Source organism: Nesoenas mayeri (genome assembly GCF_963082525.1).
Source record: "Nesoenas mayeri genome assembly, chromosome: 1".
In the NCBI taxonomy this organism is placed as follows: Eukaryota; Metazoa; Chordata; class Aves; order Columbiformes; family Columbidae; genus Nesoenas; species Nesoenas mayeri.
The window spans coordinates 182,388,658-182,409,484 of NC_137541.1; the positions used below are offsets into that span (position 1 = coordinate 182,388,658).

General features: G+C 39.4%; 2 protein-coding genes across 2 annotated transcripts in view; one reads left to right on the top strand and one right to left on the bottom strand.

The window, feature by feature from the left end:
• GTF2F2 (general transcription factor IIF subunit 2) overlaps positions 1–20,827 on the top strand; it is a 95,118-nt gene that overhangs the window by 21,805 nt on the left and 52,486 nt on the right. The window contains exon 6 of the mRNA XM_080363378.1: positions 20,201–20,282. Coding sequence (XP_080219504.1) covers positions 20,201–20,282 — 82 coding nt within the window. The remainder of the gene's footprint in view (positions 1–20,200; positions 20,283–20,827) is intronic.
• On the bottom strand, positions 10,079–10,852 carry KCTD4 (potassium channel tetramerization domain containing 4; the record flags this gene model as incomplete). The annotated part of the gene is made up of 1 exon (XM_080363379.1): positions 10,079–10,852. The coding sequence occupies one exon, from the start codon at positions 10,850–10,852 to the stop codon at positions 10,079–10,081; it is 774 nt and encodes a 257-aa protein (XP_080219505.1).

Here is a 20,827-nt window from a genome sequence, read left to right on the forward strand (position 1 = left end):
TGAAGGCTGGTTTTGGTGAAATGTGAAAGGGGTGTAGCAAATTACATGCTCAGCTAAAGGAAAAGAGAAATTAGAATTGTCTCTTGTTCCCATATGATGCTGAGCAAATGATTTAAACCCAAATATGTGTATGTTGCTCCTGTTTGCCTATGGCTTTGCTTGCACCCACTTGGAAGTGCTGTTGTGGTTACAGAAGCTGTGAGAAATGAACATTTCTGCCAGTTAAAATGTGTCTTCACCACCACCCCCCACCCCTCCCCCCCACCCAGTGAAAATGCCCAGAAGCTTCTGCCCTGAGCCTGGGTAGTCTGTTGAGAATGATATGGTAAAGCAATGTATTCTCATGTAAGAACAAATGTAATTAGGTACTGTCCTTGTGGAATTGCATTAAATGAAAGTTGGATGGGCAGCAATTTATTATAATGTTGCCTAAGCTTTGAGACAGTAGTTTTCAAAGCACAGTGTTGCTTTTGGGCGGGGGAGAGGTGCGTATCAGCTCTGTACACAAATGACATATGCACCTTTTTCTTGAAGAATGTTTATATCCAGGAGTGTTCATGTGCAACTTACTCATTGAAATTCTTGAACGTACTTCAAGCCAGTTGAACTCCTGTTGTATCCAAATTTCATGACTTAAAGTCTTTGACGTAAGTTTATAGCAAATAGCAGCCTTCAGTACTTAACATGCTTTAGGACAAGGTGTTAGTCATCTCTTTTCCCTAAACCTGCCAGTGAGTAATACAAATACATCCTAGTGGAGGGAGAGACACCATTGGGACCATTTCTGATTTGACTTTTGCTAAAAGGAATAAATTGTCTGAGCGGCTGCAGACAGTATAGTGTGAACCTAATATTAAAATTTTGCCAATTGTGAACGTACATGTTTTACTGCAGACATAAATACACAACATTTGAATTGTCTGTAGTTCTCATTTGCTTCGTTTTTTGATGTTGCAAAAAAAAAAAAAAATCAGATGTTGATTATATGTGTGTTGGAATATTGGAAATTCAGTGTAAGCACTTTGATAAACACTGAACTCCATGTGTTAAAATCAGCAACTTTTTGTTAAAGGCACAGAGTTCTTACGTTATGAGACAGAACTGCATGAAGCTGCTAAATGCACATTTGATTTCAGCCACTTTAGAGCAGTTAACATATATTAATTCTACTTCAAAACTGGAACATATATTAGTTCTACTTCAAAACTGGAATTTGAACTGAAAAATTATCATCAGGAGGAATGAAACAGTAATTCTTAATCTAAATACTAGCTCAAAACTCAGTGCTGAAGATAATTTAGCTATGTAATCTGTCATTTGCAAGCCACATAAACTGTTTTTGTCTGGAAAATATAACTCTTTTTCTTGACAGATAAATGCAACAAAACTTAAAATACGAACTTCCCAGTAGTATTCCAGGAGCCATAATCAGTATCGAGACTCCTTTTGTAGCTGTTAAAAAGCACAAAGAAGCAGCAATTCCTGCCTTAAGGCATATGTACTATATAATCAAAGTCTATCATCTTGTTTATAATAAATATTGTGGAGAATTAGGGAAGGTGCACTGCTAGATCAGCAAAAAGGACATGGATTTAATGAAGGTCAATCCTAACTAGAGTTAAATTTTTTAAGAATTTGCATAGCTGGCCTTAGTGTCTTTAGGATCTGGCTGTTCATTTTAGTATACTGTATGAATATTCTAATATTTATGTTTGTCTGGGCAACACTGATGTGTTTATAGTCATGCAGTCTCCATCCTGAGAACAGAACCTGATATAAAACAGCGGGAGTTAATCCCACGAGCCTATTCTGTCTATCAGCCATGTCCGCATCCAGCTCGTCGAAGCATTGCACTGAGCAGAAGGATGATTTTGGCTCGTATCTGAGTTCTTGGTCTTCCCTTCTGACTCTTGAGACATTCCAGGAATTTCAGCCATGCCTGGCGTCACAGATTGTGACCCCACAAATCGTGTTTGTCTTACGTGAGGGATTTTGCCTGATTATTGCAGTTCACCCACCTACCAGCACGATCGCATTTGATGCGTTCAGACCTTTGCAGTATCACAAATTAGAGCCCTGAATGATGGATCAAAGGGCAGAGGGAGATCAAATGCTTGCTGCCTTGGCTGGTACAAGACTGGTGTGTGGCAGATGTAAAGCTAGCAGGAGGCAGTTTCAAAGTAAATAAAAAGAGGTGGTTCTGTACTCAGAGCTGTTGAATTCCATGCCAGAAGATGTAGATGTGAAGGTGCTATTTGCTGAAGACTTACATGACCTTAGAGGAGACCAAAGAGGTATGTGAAAGAAAATCCACCGAGAGTACTGAGATTGGGAGGACATCTGATTTAAGAGACCTCAAGCCACAAAAGTCTGGTGGACACTGGGATGCACACCTGCAAGAATTATATGTCTGCTCTGCCCTTAGGCTTCTTCATGGATATCTATCTGCTTTTGGCCACTTTGCTGGAGTCACAGTGCTGAGCAAAGCAACCTTTAGCTTGATCCAGTACTGTTACTCTCAGGCTCTGCTTTTTATTTTCTTCCCCTATCTTTTTTTCCCCAGTTCTATACTGTTGCTACACAGCTTGCACTGGGAATAGTTGAAGTTTCTTCCCTTTAACCGCAGAAGGAACTTTTGAGGGGGAAGGCAGTGAAGGCAAAAGCAAGAGCGTCTCTTCTAAGGTTGTGTGTTGCCTTTGCTAACTGCAGCTGCGAGAGCACTGGAGGCTGCAGCACAGTATGACCTGGGCTTTCTGGATGCTTGAGGCTGAAAACAGTCTAGCAAAGCTTATTTCATGCTCTTCCTGAGCTCTAAGGCTTTTCCAGCCCCAGCATCTTGCGGCAATAGAGGAGCTGTGCTACAGCAAATTGTCTTACTCATGCAGGTTGTCTTAGGGATTTCTGCACAGTACTCTGTGGGCAAACCCTAAAACCATCATCTGCGCCTGGCAAAAAAAAGCCTTACAGAGGTGGACTTTTATTATCATATGAGAAGGCATAAGATAGCCTACCTGTTAGATTTCTGCCCTGTCGGGAAAGAACATTATTTGCTGTTCATTTTAGAAAATGTGTTGGAAATATCACAAGCCCTGGCAATGCTGCAGGCCTTAGATGAAGTATTGATAAGACTCTTAACCTGAGAATAGCTTTTTCTCTCTTTAGCTGATTCTTATCAGCCTGGCTTGCAGGACCTTTAATTTGTCTCCTTTGAGACTACCGGTTTCAGCATTGAGAAAATGTACTGCTTTATCCCTAATACTTGCCAAAGGCTTTATTTAAGTAGTAGCGAGGCAATAAATGACTGGGTTTGGTGTTACAGCTGCTTGTTCTGTTTACAGTGTTTTGATGCCTAGCCTGCTCATTGCTAGTTTGTTTGCTTAATTTTTTCTTACTAATTGAGAGAGTCTGTGTCCACCTCTGACTTGTTCTTTTTTTTCCTTCATCTGTTTGCTATGGTGCAAAATCAAGAACCTCCTTTGAGATAACAAACAGCTTTCTGTGGGGCTGCAGCAGGAGATTTGTAGCTTGAGGCTTTCTATTAACAATTTTTTTTTAAAGTGAATTTCTCTGACTTCTGCTGCAAAAAAGAAAATTGCCTTTCTGAAACAACACATATGAAAAGCCAAAGGGATTTTTTTTTTCTAATTAAAAAAAATATATAGTGGTTTCAGGATAATTAGGCATTACTTGTGTTATATGACCTCTGTGTTGGCATCTGTGCCTTCTCCATAAACCCAAGGCCCACAGGTGATGATCACTGAAACAGAGTCCCTTGTCCCTCCTCTTCATCTCCCACTGCCCAGGTGTTGTGGTCTCTCTCACCACCCTGTTCCCTCAGAGATTCCAGCACTTCCAGCTTCCCTGAGCATCAGACCCATGGCTCTAACAAGCTCTTCGGATCCCCTCATCTTCCTGGGGCATTTCCCTAGCAAGCAACCTTGGGCTTTAAAATCTGAATTCTCATCTTCTTGGTGCACTCCTGCAGCTGGTGAAGTGCCAGCCCTGTACATGGTACACCGAATCTCCCTTCAGGATATGTCAGCAAGAAAAGCTGCTACCTCCTCTTGGCCAGACTTTCCATACTTGGGAAACAGCTGCTGTTGAAAGCTTGGAGTGGGGTTGTGTCAAAGGCAAAAAAGAAAAGTTGTATCCTGGAAAAGCTTAGAGATGTGGTTTTTCAGGTAACTGAAATAATACTTGAGGTGGAACTAGTGGAATCCACCTTTAATGTCCAGAAGGATGATGGGTTTCGTGAACTCTGTAAATCAAGATTATCTCCCCCAAAGTCACATCACCAGTAAACAAGGCAATACTCTAGTCATTTTTGTGTTATCAGGGGAAGTTTACAAACCTTCAGAATAGCTCAATTTATAAGTCATCTTCTAACTACTTAGTTTTGAAATGTTAATATGTTGAACTTGCATGTCATCATGTTCTAACAGTGTTTTAAATGAGTAGCTGCTGTTTACAGCTATAATTATTGTACCAGCTTTGTGAACAGTTTTTTTTTCTGAAGTGGCAGAGCAGTATTATTTTCTGAAGCTTAAAATGAACAAATGTAGTGTTAAACGATAATGGCAATGATTTTAAACCAGTGCAAATAGAAACAGCTTTTTGGGAGATGGTTGCTTTAGCTGTGTATGGTACTCCTACTACACACTCTTTTAGGAAAAGAAATCGATTTTGTAATTCTACAGGATATTATGCAATTTATTTCAGAAAGAAAGGCAACTGTATTTTCTTTTTCCTAGTGCTTGCTCGTCCATGTTCTTCAGGTGTCATCGTACATCTCCCTCCTGCCTTCCCCAGCCCTTGCCTCACTTCTTGTTTTCTGGCATTTTATTGTAAATGATGATGATTTATAGAGGCAGTGTTTTGAGACAGCGTTTTCTGTGATAGACATTCTGTAAGTCCTATGTACTTCAAAAGCATAATGTTAATTTTCTGATCTTAAATTTCTCATGCCTTATCAATTGTTTTCCTTTCAACGTAGTAAATTATAGAAGCCCATCTCTTCATATGAGAATACCTTCAGGTTTGTAACTAGGAGTCACTTTCCTGTCAGTCTAAAAATTTCTGCCATTTGTTGCAGGACAGGAGACAAAATTAGGGTTAGCCAGTAATTATTTAGCAAAGATGAAATAATTGTAGCCTAAGAAAATAATATTTATTTTTGTCATAGACCCAAGTTAACTCATCCTCTTCATCCCCAATCCTGATTCATTAGTTAACAGAATTAGGGCAACATGACCCTTCTACTCAAATAAATTCATGGATGAGGCACTGCCGTTATGAAATTATAGTATTTGTTGCTTGCCCTTATTCTGCTTGTGTACTAATAGGGAGAAAAGAAGGAAGATAATTTTCTTAAGCAGTTCACATTTTATTGAATGGGAACCTTGTAATGCTTTTAAATAAGAGATGAAAATAGCAGTACCACTGATTGTTGCAAATGATGATGTAATTTTTTTCCCCTTTAAGATCTAGACAAATATTACCTGCTGCAGAAGTGACCAGTTGTCACTTACACAGTTGTAACAGGTACAAATGCAAAAAGGCAATTAAAAATAAGACGTGGGTATTTAAAAAGGTCAACAGTGCTATTGTGGTGCTGTGAAACACTGTTCAGTGGGTGAGCAGGTACTGGAGATGTGGAGTTGGAGCTGTAATGTGAGCTTCTTGTGCAACATGTGTGTGTCACAGCATCAAGGCTACCTCCAGAAACCACATCTGGCTCTAGAAATCATTAAGCAGTAAGTGGCTGGAGATGGAGGAAATAACTTGAAGGGAGCATCAAATATGTTTTTTCTGGTTTTATATATTCTTCCTAAGGCATCCCTAACAAAGCCCCACAGCACACCTGGTGAAAAAAGAAGAGTACAGGGGGAGAAAAATGAAAAGTAGCAGTATGATGAGGGGGAGGAACAAGAGAAGGGAAAGGTTGTGAGGGTCAAAGCATCAAAAATGGAGATTCTGCCCAGAGATGTGAAGGCTCAGGGGATGGAAACAGTTCACAGTCACCAGGGACACTGGGCTAGACAGACCTTAGTCTGACGTAGTGCAGCCACTTTTTGGTTTTGTCCTTATATAGAAATAAACCGAATTGTTGGTACCTATGCCAGTGTACTACCAAGTGGGATAAAAGAGCCCTTGGCTCTTCATCCATCAATAGATAAGATGGGCGTCAAAGTGTGGGTATTTGGGTCAATTTGGCAGCTATATAGTTTCATGAGCAGTCATTCAAGGAAGTCATAAGGACAAGGATATTCTTCTTGTAGTGTATGGGCTCTGTCCTGCCTTCAACTCCCTCTGTCCTTTCTGCTCAGTGGCCCCTTTCTCCACCCAAAAAACACAGGCAGGGAGGCAGGTGGAGCTGCCCGAGCCTGGGAACAGGCTTAGTGCCTCCTTAGGGAAGGGGGGGAGATCCTCTTTACTCCTACCTGAGCAATTGGAGATCATCAAAGAAATTATGGAAGCTGTTGTTCTTTCCTGATACTTGTAGGACTGTTCTGATAAGTTCATGGTGGCCCAAGTCTTAGAGAAAGAGGAATAAAAATACCTTGCATGCACATCATATTCTAAGTAATGTTGTTAGAACAGCTGTATTTCTGACTTAAACACTTGGTTTTGCAGTTTTCTTTGTCGTAGTAGTATTAAATATTACATTTCCAACCTTAAAGAAAGACAGAAAAGGTAACTTATATATAACTGGGTACCTTTTCTGGCACACTCTACAGTGGTGGAACACAAGTATCCACCTGAGGGGCTGAACATATGCAAAATATATTTGTTATATTTAGTATATTTATGGAGTAAAAAGGAAACATTAGTCACAGTATGGAGTTTTTATGTGGTCATTTTGTTCATATACCAAAGCAAGACACCCGCCCCACACCCTGGTTTGAAAAATTATTTAACTTTATAACCAGTTTGAAGTGCTCGATTGTAGCTGATAACGGTGTGATTCAATGTGAACAGAGAAGAGAATGAATTTTTTACCCTCATCTTCCTTCTGTTTCCTCTGCGTGAGTCAAACAGCTGAGTGAGGTGTCTTCAATCAGAGATGGCATGTAAAAATTTAAAACCCTGCCACTTGTAGAAATGCATGAGCGCTCATGAAAATGGGAAAAGAAGACAAGATTGAAGTTAGTGTTATAGCAGATGGCTTTACATATATGCCGTAGATGTCATGTTACTTACATAGAAATATGTTTTAAAAATGCAGTGAATAGCATTTAAGGTAATGAATCATTGAATTCTAAATAACAAAAATAAAACAACACAGGGATTTATTTTTACTAATGATTAGGGATGTACATTTTTCACTTAAAAAAAAAATAGGAGGTTCAAGTTCTCTTTCATAGGTTATTAGGGAAGGTAAGTACTTAGAACCAAAAGCCTGGCAAATAAAAGCGTTGCAGTAAATCTTTTAAGAAGAGCTATAGAATATTCTTAGGAGATTTTTCAGATGGCTTAAATTTTACCTGTGATTACCAGCTTGTGAGCAGCTTATGTTACAAAAGTATTTTCTACAACAAATGCAGACCAGTCAAATTCCCTACTGCATTTTCATGAGTGAAGTCGTGCTATGATGAAAAACTGCTACTGCTTTCTGATAGTGAGGTGCTAATGATTCCTTGATGTTTGGCGCCATAAGAGCCCAACTGAAAGGCAAACAACCACAAAATATTTTAGTTAACGTGTAGGTATATTAATTGTTTGAAATAAAAATTTACTTTTGTTATTTTTGTTTTTTCTTTTCAATTGCAATGACACTTCAAATCTCAATCAAGGATCCATTACGAGCGAAGGATATAACCAAAAGCATTTAAGTGAAAATGGATGATTTGACATCCTAGGAGCAACAGCCTCCTCCAGATTCTGTGCTTATGCTGGCTGTGTATCTGACAGCACAGAGAGCAAGCTTCTTTAAAAGTTGTAAACTAGTTATGGAGCTTTTTTTAGATTGTCTTGTCCCTTGTTCACGTAAAGAATTGTGTCCATAAGGGGCTTTTCATGTCATTGTTCTGTGTGATGGTGGTTTTAGCTCTTGTCCTAGAAGATCAGTAGGATTTTGGATTTCTTTTAGGGCAACTTTCACAGAAGTCCTATAGATTTGTGTACGTACAGGATTAGTAGTTAATGAGGATTTTTTTGAAGATATCAATTTGAAAATTACTTGGGGAGGGAAAGGGAGGATGAGACAGTGATGGTGTACATAAAGAATTGTCTTTTACTATATATCTTTTTTTTTTTGTAGATAGTTAATAAATTTGGACAAGCTCAGAGAAGTTTTGGGATACATTAGCAGTTCTTAAGCATGTATGCCAGAAATGTAGAGTGATCTGATTTTTAAAGAGTTCAATTTGGAAAAGCTCCACTTAGAGCCACATCTTTTATGGTCTCTAAGTCCATAACATAGGGACTGGATAGAAAAGTTCATTGTTTCTGGACAGTGGGTTCATTCTGTTGGAGTATTCTGAAGGGGCTGGATTTACCCATTTGATTAAATCTTATTGGAATATCTTTCAGTCACTACTGCTTGGTCTGGAGATGTAGAGTCCCTCTCTTAATTCAACTCTGGCAAGGGACCAAGTTAACACCACCTATTGTATGTAACGAGTGAAATAGAGTTTCATGTCGAGAGATAAGTGGAACTTGGTTTTGTATTCCCAGTCACTACAGCTAAGGATGGATTTGTTCCCTCTAAAATCCAGAAGAAAACTGTTCACAACCCGTCTTGTGTTAGCTCTTTTCCTCGGTTGTCACCTCTAGTATGGGTTGTACTGAATATTGTTGATGTTCTTAGTATTTTTTTTCTGTACAAAATTGTCGTTTTGGGAAGGTTAAGAAACTACTTGGTTGTTTTTTCTTTCTTTAATAGCATTTTTTCTTGAATTTTGGGTTCGTATGAGCTGTGAATGATGGTTTGGTTCACTGATGGACAAATCTTGAACATAGAGTTAGTGCAGCTTCTTCTTGCCTTTTGTGATGATTTTCCAGTCTGCTTTTGCGGAGTGACTGGCTTGTAATACTTGTGGTTAAATTAGTTACAGTTGTTCCATAGAAGCTATTAGAACTTTGTTTAAAGTATAAATGAAGAGATGTGCTAAATAGTGGAGATAAGACAAAAGAAGCTATGTATTCTGTTTCTTAGAGTGATGCAACTTAAATGCCAGCAGGTGGTCTGTTCAAAACTAATAGTACTAGTTGCTTTTAGTAAGCCATTGTGCAAAGCAAGGGCTCTGTTAATTCCCTGTCCTTATGAGCACAAATGATTAGTAGGAGATAGTGACTTAAGCATTGTAGGATGTCATTACTGGAAACCTGTTACATGAAACTTTATGTCAAGTATTTTTAGTTAGCATTTGATAGGTATATATATTTGGAAAATTCAACATTCTGTGCAGATTAATTTCCCATGATAGAACTAATCCCCATAACATTGGTTGGCTTACATGTTTTTGGTGATTGTTATTAATGTAGTAACACAGCTATAAATTTGGTTTTAAGTGGGTTGACAAATCATTTAACTTTAAAATCAAGTTGACTAATTTTAAATCCTCTTGCAATCTCGTTTTTGTAAACTCAGTACAATAGATTAGCGTAAACACTAATGGACATTTCAAAATCATTTATTCCAGTTAAAAGCCATTCGGAATTCATTATAAGCAAAACATATTTTAAGCCTGCTTATTATATGAAAATATTCTCCCTGCTGTTCAGCAGAGCAGTTAGGTGTGTGCACGTTAGTCATACAAGTACACAAAAATTCAGCTAGACTCGCTGGTTGAAAGACAGAATTGAGAAAACATTTTACAAATAGCATAAAGCATTCAATCTGTGTTTACAACGTTTAGCAGAGAATTTTTATTAAATTCAGGCATCAAATTTTCATTCAGCTTAAGTAAGCCAGAGATGGATGTCATTATGAGATTTACATACCATTAGCTCACATCAATTGATTAGCAGCCGAGCTCAGTGGTACGAGGCTAGTTAGATACATTATTTGTGATGCCGAGAGGCTGCAGGTCGAGGAGGTTTACTGGCTGCATGCTCCTTTCCTTTGCCTTTGTGATTACTTGATAAAATGAAGTGCATCACTGTGAACAATCGACCCTTTTGAACAATCCAGACTGGTCAGCAGTCTAAATCCACATTTTAAAGCCATCATTATAGCCTCAAACTTAAGAGTTTCCAGGGTGCAGACAAAGGTGTTGTCCTCCTTCAGTACCAGTCGTGTACCATTTTCAGACTTTATGAAGTACTTGAATTGAATAATATTTGAAGATACTGAAAACTCCTCTGGAAATCCATCCAGCCGGCTTTTGGACACCAGTACAATTCTGGATTTTATTTTTGCAATGAAATCAGGAGCATTACAAAAGATTCTAAGTCCTTGTGAACGGTCGTGGCTGTCAGTGATTTCCAGGAAAGTGGTCTCTCGAGATGCTAGCTGTTCCTTCTCCCACCTTGATTTCACTGCATCCGAGAGTACTTTAAGCTGGAAAAATTCTGCTTCTTGTGCCAAAAGTTGATTTTCTCGAAATCCTTCTGGTAGCAGAAGTTCTCCATTTCGTAGGAAGTTGAGAATGTGTCTGAAAAGGAGTCCATCTCTGTCTATGAAGTAGTGACCGTCTGCATCGAATGGGCACATTATTTTTCCGTTTATGATCCCTTCCAGAAAAGAATCTGGATACTTGGTTAATGTCTGTTTTTGTGTGATATATAGATAGCCACCAACATTCAGAGTAATCAGAGACGTTTTATAGTCCTTGTCTTGCTCAGAGCCCTCGGAGTTGCTGTGTTTTTCTTCACATTCCTTTTCTCTTCTGCTTATTTTTCTCTCCATTATCGAAGCGAGGACAAAAAGCCAGCTCTCTTGCTTGGTTCTTGTCAGCTGGCAAAGAGGTTTCTCTTTTTTTCTGTTTTAAAGCACCTTTATTCAGCTCCGGCACGATGTTGGAATGGAAATGCTGCTAGCATTGCTCCGACTGTCAGCTCGGGTTTGCAGTAGGTGGCGTATCAGCTGTGTATGCAGGGAGATATCAGGAATATGACTGTAAAGGAGAATTTGCATTTAACTGTATAAGGGAAGAAGGGTATAACAACTGTGTGTCTCTTTCCTTTAAGTCTGAGAAGTTTACATAGTTTTGGGCGTTGTTCACAGAAATGCATACTACTGTTCTAAAGGACACCTTATTTGTAATACTTTAAGATGTATTGGTAGTATCAGCTGGCCAAATTGTGCTTAGCACTTATGGTGTTAAACAGATAGCTTTGTTTGTGTTTCAAGGATTTTAATTTTCACAGAGCGTTTTTCCCCTGGTTTTTTTTTGGTACTGATTACAATACGTGGTACGTTCAGCAGGACGACACTGAAAGGAAAGGTGTCCCCATCTGTACAAGGAGGAGGTCGTCTGTGGAGTGTGTACACATACATATTCCTCGTTTATCGGACAGCTGAGCAGTGGTGAGATGTTTTCACAGAAGATGCTCTGGAAGCGATGCTGAGGACTTGCTAGTCTGACTGTTTGGAGTTTGTAGTGACAGGTTCCATTAGGAGTCGGTGGGAGTATCCACACCAACACAAGTGCAGCCTGATTAGGCTTTGATTTTTGCCTTTCTCTGTGCCATAGGTAAAAACTATTTGAGAAAGGGGATTTACTGTTTTATATCAGTGGTGTTTTTTAAGTCACTGAGGCTATCTAGCATCAGTTTGTTCTCTCTCGACAGAAACAACTCAGCTGCCCTGTGGAACAAAGGGTTAGTGTGCCTACAGATAGCTGTGAACGCCACATAACATTATAGCTTAGCAACATTGGCTACGGGGAGAGGGGAAACATCGGCAGAGCGTGCATGGATCAAACGGCTGTCTTGTCTCCTTGAATCTGTGCTTTGAGGCTCTCTCTTAGTCGCTTCTTAGAGAAAGGTTTCCCCTTTAAACATTTGCAGCCCGGAGCAGGAGAGGGGAAGCTCTTGGCACAGCGGAGAGGAGCTGCAGCATCGCGTTCCCCGGCACGGGCGGGAGCCAGCGCTTACCTTGGGCTGGACCCAGAGAACACGTCCCGTCTTTTTCAAGATGTATTTTTCACTTCACAGGTCGATCTCTCCTGCTTTGCTGATTAACAATGAAAAGTCAGATTATTCCTCTGTAAATTCTTCTGCTCTGTTTCTAATTATTTCATTCCTACTGCTCCTGCTGTCTCTAAGGCTGCTTTTTGATACTGTAGAGTCATCACTATATTATTTTATTAGTTGATAACTGAATCTAGTAGAAATAAATGCACTTTTTTTACCTACTCTACTCCTTGCCAGGGTATTCCTAGCACTGATATGCTAAATTTTTCTGCTGCCGTGTGATACATTAAGCAGACATTATTCATTAGATTTAATTTATCAGGAATTAGTCATGGTTTTAACTTTAACTCTTTGATGCCATCGATACATTCAGCATAACTTCAGTTGAAGAGGTTTCCACCTGTTTCTGTTTTTTAAAGATTTGGACTTTTTTTTTCAAAATTAACTCCTTTCACAATTATTGAGTGAAGAACTGAGAAAATAAAAAATCCAATTAGTTTCAAGTGTGTGGTGTTTTTGTGTGGGTTTTTTTTTTTCATTACAAGAGACACCCATTCAAAATTAATTTGTTGTCAAGTGATGGCAAATTCAGTTAATGTGCTTAGGTTGCACATAGCTACAGTGTTGAACCATGTCAGTGGCTGTTAAACCCTAAGAGAACTATTCCTGTGGTGCTTTGACCTTACACAGTGATCTCGAAATGCTTTGAAGCTGGACTAGGGATGTCCTGGCACAAGTAAGTAAGGATTTCCAAAGAGAGCTGGGATTTGTAGAAGATATGAAATCTTTCACAACCAGCTAAGCTGTCTGTATTTTAAGAGGCAGCAGTTACAGAACAGTATCTGCTCACTTAGTTTTTCATGCTCATCCTCCTCTCCATGTTCTAACACTTGCAGTTGAAATTTTCCACTTTTGTGAACCAGTAACTATTCTTTGAAAGATCATGCAAAATCATTTTAGCATTTTGTAGGATAAAATATTCAAAATCGATTTGATGTGGAAAATATACTCTGTGGAGATCATGAATATTTACATTTAAACCTTTGAGACTTGAAAAATGTAGAGCTGCTGTAAAATTTTCACCACCACAAACCCATGTAACTTTACTTCTCTACAGCTGACAGTCATCTGCAAGACAAAATGAAAGCCTGGCATATCTTTATGAAAATTTTCCACTTTCTGTGCCATACTACAACTTTTCTGAAGAGCCCTCGTTCTTCCTGTGCACTTGGTGATACATATGGTATTGCAGCAAGTGTAATTTTAGTGGGGTGGTTTCATATCGTTCACTGTTTTCTGACAGTGTAGCTATGCCTAGAGGAACTGTATTTCCTTTTTTTGCCCTTTTGTCCATGCAAAAGTTCATTTTGGTAAAGGTATGCAAGTATTTCTCACAATCAGGTTAGGGCTTTGACCATTCTTTTGCTCTTAGTGTCTTTGTGTTGTGCACCTGGTGTGCGATAGTTGAGATATGCCCAGTGCATCCCAGATCTTCTTGCTTCCCTCTGGCACGGAGATGGAGCATCTTGCTTCTGTGTGCTCTCCTGTGCCCCGAGTAAACTGTTTTGTTTCTGCACTGTCTGCTTGCCGATGTTGGTAGCTCTCAATCCTGAAGTCACAGCCACTTGACAAATCATTAGTGGGATTTGCCGTTCAGGTAAAAGGAATAGCATGGGAATCCAGCAATTGAATGGATATTGTTTTGGTTCCCAATTAAGTCAGAAAATATACTAAGCGTTCTTGCACACACTTCAGAGAGTGGCTGTAGCAGTAGTAGTAGTACTCCATTTCCAACTTACCCTTTGGGCTGCACCAGGAGGACAATCCACAGAGCTTCTCAATTTCTTCATTGTCAGACAAGCCGTCCCGGACACAGTGAAAATGCAGCACCGGTGTTTGTCAGCTACACAGGAAAATAAATCCAAAAAGGAGGGGACTGGGCACCTGCCCTCATTCTGTCCTGCATGTTTCCTTTTGGAAAATAACTTCACTCCTCCTCAACTTCCATCCTCCTCCTGAACCTCCTGGTCTGGAAACTTGAGCATGTCATGGAGCTGAGGATTCAGGACTGGTGCTTTACCCGTGGTTCAGTTTACTTACGTGTCCGAACAGCAGCAGCAGCAGTTTCACTGAGAGTCTGTTGTCAGTAGAAATGACCTGGGTTACCAAAACCAGCTACTTTTTCATTTTACAGTACAAAATGATATGAGGACAAATCTCAGCTATAAGAGGCAAAGAATTCTTGAAGTGTATTAGGAAGCCGTGCTAATGAAATCTGTTTGGGTTATTGAGGCAGTTTACTATTTGCTCAATGTCATAACACAGAAAACTGGCCAGGTTGTTGGACAATTAAAGCATTCAGTAGCTACTGTCTCACAGTGTTGGTGGCATAGAGGTTCTCATTCCAATAACTCCAGGATGTTGATTAACAGCTATTGAAGACAAGCTCTACACACTCATTAAAACTGAAGATTTTCAAATCAGCAAGTCTGAACAATTTGCATTCAGAACTTTTTAAAGAGCTGTCTAAGAAACTCTATCAACGATTGCTGTTGATATTTTAAATAATTTTTGAGCACTGCAGTTCTACAATACTGAAAAAGCGAATGCTATGCCGGTATTTAAAGGGTGAATTGGATGGCCCAAGTATTTAAAAACAAAAAGGGACTGTATTAAAAATAGTAAAACATCTGATTCAGAAGTCAATCAGTCAAAAAATTAATGAAGATTAATATCATATCAATCAGTGTGGGTAGAAGGAAAATTGATCGTGTCAAATTTTTTTCCCCTTTTTATTACAATTTGTTCAGCAAAGCAGGTGATGCTTTTTTCTGTTAAATTTTTGAGTATGTCTTGTTTGTCATTTTGAATTAGAATATATACGGTATTAGTTTTCCATTTAACTATACAAAAATTATCTGCAGGCTTCCAACTGGCAAATGTTAAGCAGAAAATTATTGCTAAAATGTTGCAGTGATTTGGTTCTTGATCCTATTTATTTTTAGTCGGTGATCAAGGAGGCAGTTACTGATGAAGTTTGGAGATGATACAGACTGAGAATGTAATCAATAAGGAGATACACTGCTGTTACAGAACCATTTGGATAGTTTGTTAGGATAATATTTTAATACAACCAAATATTAAGTTTTTATTTGCAGGAATACACTGTAGATGGGGCTTGTGTACATATGTTTGCAGGAGAGTTGAGACAGAGGCTCTGCCTGCATATTGAGAACTGAATGTGAGGTCATTGTTCTGTGCCGTGGTCAGTAAAACAAGTGTGCTGTATGTTTTTGGATTCCTAAATAATGGAGTGCCAAGTGAAGACTGGGTGAACCTGTCCTCTAGCTGCGTAGCTTCCAGGGAAGGCTGATCTGAGAAGGGCACCAACTTTGAGATTGCCCTTCGAATGGGCAAGAGGTGCCACAAACTGCCTCTGGTCTGGAAGAGCAGAGCTGAGGTCAAGCGTAGGACAGTGCTGCTCCTTGTCCAGCCATCGTGTGCAACAGCCTGGGAAGCTGCACAGAGGTGTAAGTTGGCAGGGGGAACTGGGGTTTCTGACTTGGACGCTGGGAAGCAGCAGCTCAACTTCTGCCTGCTGAGGAGCGGGGGCAGATGTGCCCGTAGCCTGTCCTTACTGTGCTTCCTTCTGCTTTTTCCTGCCATCTGGGAATCATGTGTCCTGTGGCAGGTCTTCATCTCCTCCATCACCAGCACCTCTGGTAAAGAGCAGGAGCTGGTAAACCCCAGATCCTGTCCCACACCCTGCCAAGCCTGGCCGTGAGACCCACAGCTTGGAGAGAAATTCATGGACTAAACTTTCTCAGACCAATTAGAATGATTAAAAAGCTGAACAATAGGTCTAATGGAAGATTTGAGAAACCATGATTTATTTTTATTAGGTTTTATAAAGGTGGAGACTACATAAGTTCAGAAATCCTTTCATAACAGGATGTTCAACTTAGCAATGGGCTAACAAGACCTAGCAGCTGGAAGTTGCAAGTGGGTGCTGAGTAGAAAACTAACATGTTACAATCTCCAAGCCAGTTCATCTCTCTCTCAAAAACAAACAACAAACCCCCACACCAAACAACTAACTAACCAAAAAAACCCAACCACTGTCAGACCATCTTCTGCACAATTCCAGTAAATTTCCCCAGTGCCTGTTTATTAAGATTGCCTTAAGCATTCTAACCACTTTCTTTTTGTTTGATGGTGATCGTTAGCAGAATTTGAAGCTGGAATCAGCATCTCCCCAGCATATCTCCCTGTTATCTCACTGAGACAGTCAAAGGTTGAAATTCCTTTATGAATTGGTACTGGGGCATTCAGGCAGGGAGGTCAGCGGGAGCATGTGTTTGGCAGCTGACATGAAGCTATGGGTTATGTAGACCAACCTATGTGGAGCTGCACCTACAGCGTACTTGTACCTGTCACCCCACATGGGGCAACTGAGGGTGCAAGGTGCTTGGGAAAATGCCTTGTTTTCCCTTCTAATCACTGTTCTTAACTAGTCTTCCAGACCTATTTGTTTATCTTGAATTATCTGCTTTATTTTGAATAGGTATTTTTATCAGGGAATTGCAGCTTTCATGCCTTGTTCATCCTTTGGCTTCTTGGCTGATTGGACTATGGAAATATCAAGGCAGACGTACTAATTTGAGTGTCTTTTTCTTGACGTGCTGGTGCAAGTCTCTGAACTTGAGTTTGGTGAATGAGGGCGAGTTAGGCTTCGAAGGAGGTAAAAACTGTCCCCCCACTAGAGGCATCTGGAGGTTTGCATCCATCTTTGCACGTTTATTCTGCAGCACTCTCTGGATGTGTTAAAATCTCCAAGAGGGTCCAAAGAAAGTGGGACATAAACCTTGGCTTTTGGACAGTGGATGAGCTTTGACAGCCAGCTATCTTAGCTGCAAGGTGGGGATCTTGGAGACTGCAGACAGCCTTGTACTGTGAAGTGACCGCAACATTAAAAGCCAAATCTGGATCAGTGGTAATTAAAAGAGGGTATTGAGACATCAAAAATGAGATGTTACTAAGGGTAAGCTTGTTTTAATTGGCAGGTTCATTTCCTAAATAGTTAGTGTGGGGAAGCTACCGGGTTAACTGAGCCTGATTCTTGAAACTTAATAATGATTTGAAAGTTGTACAAGGCACAGAGAGATTTATAGCGACATATTCAGACAGCTGGGCTGGATGGCTCTGATGAGGAGAGACTAGTTAGCCTTGAACCTGCACCATAGAAACGAGTGGAAAAATTATCATGGAGTTCAAGAGGTAGAAAAGATCAGAAATGTAATGAATGCTGGCAAAACATGGCTTTGTGTAAAGGTCTTATGGTCAAACCAACCTAATTTTGTTTATTTAGGAGATTGTGAGTTTGATAAAGTAACAGCATGTTTGCAGCACGCTTAGCATTTTGTATTGTACATAATTTAGAATCTTGTGACATACTGATTTATATCAAAAAAACCCAACCCAAACCAAACAAAAACAACACCAGCAAGCACAGAACAAGATTAAAAACTGGCTGACAGCTATCAGAAAGTAATTATCAGAAGGAAACCACTCGGGTTGTAGCTTGAAGGGCTTCCTCCAGGATTAGCAAGAGGGACAGTAGCGAGTGAGAATCAGTACTTATAAAATGTGTCACGGTTGACACAAATGCTGGTCAGACAGTGAATAACTATGACAGGACTGTCATGATGTGACTGGGATCACTTAATTCACAGAATCTGTTTAAAGAATGCATTTTAACCAAGCTGGAGGCAATTATATTCCTAGGAACAGGGACTGTGGAGGACATAGGTAGAATGTGAGGCTTAGAAAAGACTCAAAATAGATATATTAGTGACAAAATAGCCAGTCAGTTCCATCAACCCCCAGAGCTTGGTTTTTAGAGACAAAATGATCTAGTTTTAGCCATCTAAATATGAAGCACAGTCATGGGGCATAGACACAGACACCTCTCCCCTCTGCACAAAACCAACCAACCAAAAAAAACCAAACCAGAACAAATAAACAAACAAACCACCACACACAAATCCCACCAGTGCAGGGCAGATAATTGAATCCTAAAAGAGATGGGACCAATTTTCTTAAAGTCTCTCTTCTTTCCTCTCAGCTCAATTCAGAGATTCTGCTGAATAAAACGGAGATAGTTAAAGTGAGGTGAGGGATTCCAGCTCCTGTATCGGTTATTTTCCCTCTGTATATGGTTTTGGTAAGAGCAGTACAACAGTAGTATGTCTGTTTTCTGATCTCTCTGTTCTTAAACCATCATTGCAAGGTTGAACAAGGTGCAGATAAGGGACCCAAAACTGATTTAAGTGTGGCATAAAATCTGCATTGTGGTGAGATAATGCACGAGTTTGAATTACTTCATTTATTGAAAAGATGATTGAGAAGTGACTCAATTACAGTGTGTAAGTACTTTCCCAGGGATAAACCACCAGGTACTAAAAGGCTCTTAACATAGTATAGAAAGACATAAAAACCACCACTTGTTCCAAGGATGGAGATTTTCTGTAGCCCTCCCTTTGTTGCTTATGTGTTTATAGAGTCATATTTTTATTACCTTCTACAGCAGTAGTCAGAAATTAGAAATTAAGCAGCAATATTAGTACCACTTTAGCCACATATGAATTGCTAGATTCTGTACTGAAGAAAGAGCATAAAATCTGTCTGTATTACACAAAAGGTCAGGCAAATTGGCCAGGTTGTCTCTCCTGACTGTAAACCTTAGGAATCTATAAAACCAGAAGTGTTTTCTTAGAAATTTGCTTTGTTTCATTCAAAACTACCTGGAATAGTATGGCATTCTTATTCTTCTCAAGGATTTAGATTAAATCAAACCAAGGAATTTGAAACTAAATCATTTTAAAATACTTGGTGTCAAAGTAATAATTGCTCTCTGCATTATTCAGGGAGAGCAGACTTAGATTTCTTGATGCATGATATTTCAGTCTGTAAAGCAATAGAGAAGTTACAGGCATCTCAGTGCCTGGTGTTACTTGGCATCAATACTTCTAAGTGTTCCTGTTATCTTCGGTGGCATTGCCAGCTGAAGGTGATGGTGACAGTGTAGAACCCTACATCAATAGCAAGATGAGACTCTCTGTTGGAAGGACATTTTAAGTAGCAAGAGCCATTAAAGCTAAGAAACTCATTCTTTCCTGTTACACAAAGCTGTTTGCAGAAGCGTATGTTTTATAGATTCTGTGATATTGCACTGGCTGTGCCCAAAAGAGATGGTTAAGTTGCGACACAGCTCCACGCACCCACCATGCACTAGAGCATCGTAGTAGGAAAGCAGGTGTTTGGCCACCATCCCTTCTCCCTTCTGCTTCAAGTTGCTTTTAATTTTTAGGCTTTTCTACTTTACAGAGTAGGCTGATACTTTTGGGTTGCTCTGTTAGTCGTCATTGTTTTAGGCAAAAATGTGTTCCCCTCAGGTTACACAGGATTGTGTTACAGAGGTAAATGTAGTATTAACCAAAACTTTGTATGTGATCTCCTAGATTACTAACTGCAAGTTTTTATTTGTTTTCCCTGACTGTTAGCATAAGTAGGATTATTACTTTATTACATTATGTTCCTTTACAGAACTTTTTGTAATAAGATGAAAATAGGTTACTCTTTTTTTTTCTGAGGATAGGAATAAAATCAGCTCTCATTTTAATGTCCACTAATTTTAGATACTTTAATGATCAGATTCTCTTTGTAGATTAATCTATTTTCATGGTCACTGAGTGTATTCAATGCGCATTTCCAGGAGAACATTTCCTAGATAATCTGAGTGCAAAAACGTAGAGAAAAGTGGACTACATGGTTACTATGTCTTATTTAAAATTTGGTCTTTGTGATTCATTCTTGATATGTAAAAGATCTGATGGCAAAATAAGGTAGTCTAGGGGATACCAGCTGTGTAAGCATGTTTTTCCTGCTTATTTGTTTGGTGTCTAAATAACAGTGATTTTACAACTTAATTTGAGATTTGAGAATTTATAATTACATTGTATTTACTAAGTGCTCTCTAGTGAAAAATAATTGAAATGTTGACCTTGTTGGTGAATTTTATGTTAATGTCCAGTGTTGCCCTTTTTTTTTTTCTTTCTAGATAAACTCGCCTTGGAAGGGATAGTGGTGCAACGTGCTGAATGCAGACCTGCAGCTAGTGAAAATTATATGAAACTGAAAAGGTAGGAATGCTCTATTACAAATGGATATGTGATATCTGACTTCGATGCTTTTATTATTGCCTTACTAGGGATGGATGACTTCAGTATCATGGTCTTAAGTGGGATTTATACAGGATCAGAACTGTTCTTGCTGTTCGGGTGTATTTACTGTAGGGAGGGAATGAAACCTGGTGTGGGGCTTGTGCCTCCCTCTGGTGTCATCGGATGGGATGATGCAGACTTCTGCGTTCCATCGTGTGCAAAGCTATTACAAGAGCACACGTTGTGCCTCTTCATACCCGAACATATGAATGTATGGCTATATTCAAGGTATTGCTATATTCAAGTATGATTAAAGGTGAATTTCCTGAGTACTTACAGGTTTACATTGGTCTGCTCAGGACACGCTTCTTGAGTACAAGTTTCTGTGTTGATCGTCCAAATTCAATTCCAATCAATACTGTGCCATGCTAGATGAAGATCACCTCTGAAAAGATATTTAAAATGCCCAAAATAGGAAAGAGTTCAGGGAGAAGTACTATACTGTAACTGGCATGCTTGATAGA